Below are 6,000 nucleotides of genomic sequence, written 5' to 3' on the forward strand. Positions count from 1 at the left end.
CTGTAATTTAAAAAAAAACTCCTGGATTCCAGTAATCTACCAGCCTAGGCCTCAGCTTTAGCCTCTTTTGCAGTAGGGGTTGGAGACTTGTGCCACCACACCAAGCTTTCCCCCCCATCATATGGATAACCCTAAGAGTTGACATTAGAATAGAACCCAAAGAGAGGATTAAATTTTTCATGAAAGTGGCATAATATTCCTTTTTTAAAATAAATATTTTTATTTGAAGTTTTTAGTTCCAAATTCTATCTTCTTCCCTCCCTCATATTTTTTAAAGCATTTTTAGAACACCTTATTGAGATTTTGATGGCCTAAAGGTAGTTAAATGAAAAAAGGACTGGAGAGATATATATAGTACGGTGCAAGGCAGGAACAATATCCCTCAAAATTATAGGCATTCCTTCAGAAAACGGTTCTTAGGTGTACTGAACAAAGGTCTCTACCCTTTCCAATTCATCCTTTTCACAGCTGCCAAACTGATAGATCTAAAGCATACAACAATCAAGAAGCATTTATTATGTACCCTACTAGATTGGAGGGGGGGATGGAAATGGAGAAAGCAAACTCAATGCATACCTATGTAAATCTATAGAGAATAAATATATATGAAATAAATATAAGATAGGAAGAGAAGGCCTGTTGAGAGGATCTGGGAAGGCTTTGTGTAAAAGGTGGTGTGCTTGAATAGCATCATTTAGGATATAAATGAGATAAGGATTCTTTAAATGGGGCCATGAGTATATTCCAGGAGAGGAAAGGGAAGGGGATGTAGCACAGAAAGAGAGAAGGGATTAACCATTATATAGTGCCTACTATGTTCGAGGCACTGTTCTAAGTATTTTTTTAAATAAGTATTATCTTACTTGACCAGATCTGATCAAGCATGGGAGACAACCAAAGCAAAAGCACAGATATAGAGTGTTGTGTTGGAGGAACAGCAAGAATGTTCATTTGGGTTAACCTGTAGTATGTATGAAAAAGAGTAATACGTAATGAGTTGGAAAAGTAAGTTTCAGGTCATGTTGTGAAGGGCTTCAAAAGCTAAACAAAGGACTTTATATTTGATGCTGAAGGCAATACGTAACTACTGGAGTTTTACTGAAGATGAATCATATGATCAGATCTACAATTTTTTTTTTTAAGTGAGGCAATTGGGGCTAAGTGACTTGCCCAGGGTCACACGGCTAGTTAAGTGTTATGTGTCTGAGGCCGGATTTGAACTCAAGTCCTCCTGACTCCAGGGCCGGTGCTCTATCCACTGAGTCACCTAGCTGCCCCAGGCCAGCTCTACAACTTTTTAAAAAAATCCTTTTGTCAGCTGGGTCGACACTGGCCTAGCCTGGGAAGAGACTTGAGGCAGGGAAATCAATTAGAAGGTTACTTCAACAGTCCAGGTCAAAGAAGGTGATGAGTGTCTGAGTAGTGAAAAGTGAAAAAGATGAGAGAGATGTTGTAGGTGCAGAAATGAAATACTTGGCAATTGCTTAGATAGGTGAGGTGAAGGAGAATGAAGAGTTGAGGATAACTCTGAGGTTATGTTACTGGATAAGTAGTAATACCTGTAAAAGAAACAGGGAAGTTCAACAGAGGGCTGGGATTAGGAAGAAATATAAAGCAGTTCAATTTTGGACACTGAGTTTAAAATGTCCAGTAGGTATTTGGTGATGCAGGACTGGAGTACAGGAGAGAGAATGGAGTTGGATGCATAATAGTAATAGTAACAACAATTTATGAAATGCTTTAAGATTTGCAAAATACTTTTCAAATGTTATCTCATTTTATCCTTACGACAACCCTGGAGGGTTAAGGTTAGTACTATCATTATCCCCATTTTACAAAAAAGGAAATTGAGACAGAGATTAAATGGCTTGCCAAAGGTCACACAGCTAATAAGTATCTGAGGCCAAATTTGAACTCAGGTCTTCCTGACTGCAGGTTCTACACTCTAATTTCTGTGCCACCCAGCTGCCTTATATCTAATACCTCTGTCATCTATATAGATAATAATTAAACCCAGGTGAACTAATGAAATCACTAAATGAAATAGTACAGAGACTGACCAGGACAGAGTCATGGGAGCATCTCCACAGCTAGCAGGCATGATATTGGCCACTATCCAGTAAAGAAGACTGAGAAAGAATGGTTAGGCAAAACCCATAAAGAGAGAATGAATATCCAGAAGAACAGAGTAGTTACAGAGTTCAAGAAGATGAGGACTGAAAAAAAGATGATCAGACTTGGCAGTTAAGAGAGCATCCATAAATTTGGGCAACGTAATTTCAGTTGAGTGATGATGTTGAAGAAGTTTTAGAAAAGTGAAGAGAAGGGAGAGTAAGTAGAGGTAATAAGTACAGACAGTGTAGTTTATTTGCTTTTCCTGGAGTCTGGATGAAAAAGAGAGGAGAGAGAGGATGACAGCTGGAGATGGCAGTTATGTCTGAAAGGAGCAAAGAAGGAAGCAATAGAGACTGAAGATTAGAAAGAGAATGGGAATGTCTGAAGGGCGATCTGCTGGAGAAGTTGGGATGGGTTCAGATAAAGAGTAAACGTAGTAGAGGGGCTACCTATCCTTTTCAAGAAGCTACAGTAGCTCCCAAGTACCTCTGGGACATGTTAATTTCTCTATTTGGCAGTGCTTAATAATTTGGTTTACGTCCACCTTTTCAGACTGACATTACATCCCCTCCATATTCTATACTCCTACCAAATTGGGTTACAGAATTGTTGTTTCCTTACCTGTAATGCTCTTTCTCCTCATCTCTATCTCTTATAATCTATAGCTCCCATCAAGATTCATTTTCTATAATAGTCTCCCCCTTTCCCCTCCCTCAATTGTTAATGCCTCTCTGGGGAAAAAATGTTTTAATTCATTTAAAAAATACCTTATGTTTGCATATCGGTGAAAATGCTGTATCCTTTCAGGCAGGGACTGCCTCACTTTTTATTTGTATCCCCAGAGCTTTTACAGTCTCTGGCACATAGTGGGTGCTAGGCTAACTGACTGTACAAAGCACATTTAAATCTTCTAAGGTAAAACCAGGTCACTTCAACACCATAACCCACCTTGCCCCAAATACACATCGTTCCATAGTATGAAAATTTTTCCAGTTTGTGATAAGGAATTAATTCAACTCATGAACTTTCCCCCTTAAACACTATGGATCTTGCCAAACAGATGCCAGATTAAATTTATATTTCAATTTCATGTGGTAGGTAACAAATTCAAGGAAATGAGGTGGGAAGAGTTGGGTCAAAGTATGTTTAAGTAGAAAATATTTAAACTGAGTTCTGGAAGTTTACTAAAAATTTCCCTCTGCAACTGTGAAAATTTGAAAGTAATTGCTATTAAAATGCCTAATTTATTAATAAATGTGGACTGTTTTGAAGAAAATGCTACTTGTAACCAGAGAGCATTTTTATGGAAAACTGTTAAACAAAAATAAGACAAATTTTATTAAAATTAGTTATTACACTGAAAGAAAAGTTAAGTGCTTACTTGTCCACTGAACTGACTACTCTACAAGTGCCTAGCAACAACTTTTTCAAATAATCAGTGTTGGGCAGCTTCAATGATACTTCACCAATATCCCCACCACTCCCCATCAGGAATTCAAAGATTTCTGTGAAACATACCAGAGACGAAGCCATGTCTGTTCTTGCACAACAGATTAGCTCTATCTATTACAATAATGGACACGCAATAAATGTAACTTAATTTTACTGAAATCAAAGCAAGACAATTTTGTTTTCTGAATTGCCAGACATTTCTGGCAAATATGGTGAATACATCATTTCCAACCACTGCTTCTTTGAAACTTGCCTCTGAGTAGCTGATTGGATTCTCTTTCCATCATCTCATCCATCGATCCACATCCAAAGATAAGTATGCCACCAATATCACAACACAAGTTATCAGCCACAGCTACTTGGAGAAGGGGGAGTAGGGCTCATCTAAGGAAAACTAAGGAGAGTAGAGCTGAAGGGATGAGAGGAAGGGATAAATTCCTGATTTTTATTTCTGTAATTGTTTTATTACTTTCCCTTTCACTGCCTGACTTTCAAACTGGAAGCATTTCTGAAACACTTATGTGACGTCGGCTTTATGCCCTAACAAAAGAAAGTGCACTGTAGTTTGGGATAAAATAACTCTTTAGGTATAAGAATTGTCTTTCTCCTTGTGTTAAAGAAAGGAAGACGAAACACTAATGAAAGAAGACAGGAAAAGAAAATAAGAATAGCTCAAGGAAAAGGCTGTCCATAAAGCAGTGGGAGACTGGGTAGTATTAACTCATCTTGAATGAATGAGCTCTTCCATACTTCTATTGTATACACCCAAATCGTCTGACGTAGCAAGAGCTTGGGAATAGGTGAATGTACTTGACTATCCAGACGCGTAAGAAGGAAAAAAAAAAGTTAACACCAGAGTTTGGCAAGAGGACAGTGAGAACCAAGAAAGGAAACCAGGAAAGAAAGGAGAGGTTGGTGGGACTCCTGACATGCTCGGGAACCGATTCCACAACAAGGAAAGACCTTCCGGAACCAAGCCAAGTGAGGTCCAAACGCTGAAGACTCTGGGGCGAGCGCCCCGGCGCCTTCGGGGCCTCCACCGGGTGACAATGAAAACCTCTGTCCCAGGCGGTGGGTCCCCGCCCCCACCCCCATGCCCTGCAGGTCCCCCTGGACAGTGGACACCGATCCCCGGCACCCCAGCCCAAAGACGGGAGCGGGGCGGCGCGTCCCTGCCGCGGTCCCTCGGTGCCCCAGCCCCCGCCGAGCGCGCGATACCCACCTGGAGACGGCCATGGCCGGCCGGTCCGACACCGCAGGGGGTGCGGCGGTTCGGTGCTCCCGGGGCGCTGTGTTGGGGGGGGGGCGGCTGAGGCTCTAGCACGGGGCCCCCGAGGCGGGGAGCAAGGCCCGAGGCCTCGGGGCCGGGAGCCTAAACACCGAGTGAACCCCGGGGCGGCCTCTCGCGCATCTGTCCCGAGGCCTCTCGGAGCCGGTCCTCGCGGAAGGAAGGGAGTTGGAGGGAGCTCAGCCGCAGCAGCACCAGCAAAAGAAACAGCAACAGCAGCAGCCGCCGGCCAGCAGTCGACTTCAAAACGGGTGCCCCCAGCCCCGCTCCTTGCTGACGCAAGCGTCAGCACGCCGCCACCGGCGAGTGTGCGAGAGTGCGCAGGGGCTGCCGTCGGTGCGCGGTGACGTCAGGGCGCCACAGTAGCGTCAACACGCGCCTCCGCTCGGGTATAAAAGGAACCGTGTGGGCTGGGTTAAGAACGCAATTGGAGAGCGTGGGGGAGAATTCTCTCCTTTTACGCGTCTTTGTGGCAAAAGTTAGCTTTCCGGGACGAGGAGTAATTAGCTAGTTTCCTTTAAGGAGATGATGAGCCCCTTTATAGATTCTGGTCATAAATGTACAGCTCAAGTAGGCCACGCCAGTGAGTTTATTGGGAGCTTGTACTGTCTTTTGTGTCTCCGAAGCTTAAGCATGGTGTACCAGCTGGGTGCTTATTAAGTGCTTGTTTTTGTTGTTGTTTTTTACAGGGCAATGAGGGTTAAGTGACTTGCCCAGGGTCACACAGCTAGTAAGTGTCAAGTGTCTGAGGTCGGATTTGAACTCAGGTCCTCCTGAATCCAGGGCCGGTGCTTTATCCACTGTGCCACCTAGCTGCCCATTAAGTGCTTGTACAAGCCCAGAGAAGTTAACTGGCTTTCCAAGGCCTCGCAGGTAGAGTGGCAGAGCTAGAATTTGAGCCTCGGACCTTCTTTTGCTGCACCAAACATATGTAGCTGGGATTTCTGGTCTTTAGGCCTCCCTGTTCTGTGGATTAAGAAGCTCCATTGGCAATATCGTGATAGTCAGAAGATAATAAAATTATTTTTTCAGTTGTATCTCAGTGCCTTTATGAGTCTCCTTAGCATTTCAGGAAAACGTTAAGTGCCAACTATGTGCCAGGCACTGTGTTAAACTGAGGATACAAAAAAAAAAAAAAGAAAGAA

At 43.1% G+C, this 6,000-nt stretch overlaps 1 protein-coding gene across 2 annotated transcripts in view; it reads right to left on the reverse strand.

The window, feature by feature from the left end:
- The window catches only part of BTAF1 (B-TFIID TATA-box binding protein associated factor 1), a 130,310-nt gene extending 125,172 nt beyond the window's left edge, over nucleotides 1–5,138 (reverse strand). For both annotated transcript variants that reach the window (XM_043984760.1, XM_043984758.1), the window contains exon 1: nucleotides 4,790–5,138. In XM_043984760.1, the coding sequence (XP_043840695.1) occupies nucleotides 4,790–4,803 (14 nt within the window). In that variant the 5' untranslated portion in view covers nucleotides 4,804–5,138. The remainder of the gene's footprint in view (nucleotides 1–4,789) is intronic.
- Nucleotides 5,139–6,000: the final 862 nt, after the last annotated feature.

Source organism: Dromiciops gliroides, chromosome 2 (assembly GCF_019393635.1).
Source record: "Dromiciops gliroides isolate mDroGli1 chromosome 2, mDroGli1.pri, whole genome shotgun sequence".
Classification (NCBI taxonomy): domain Eukaryota; kingdom Metazoa; phylum Chordata; class Mammalia; order Microbiotheria; family Microbiotheriidae; genus Dromiciops; species Dromiciops gliroides.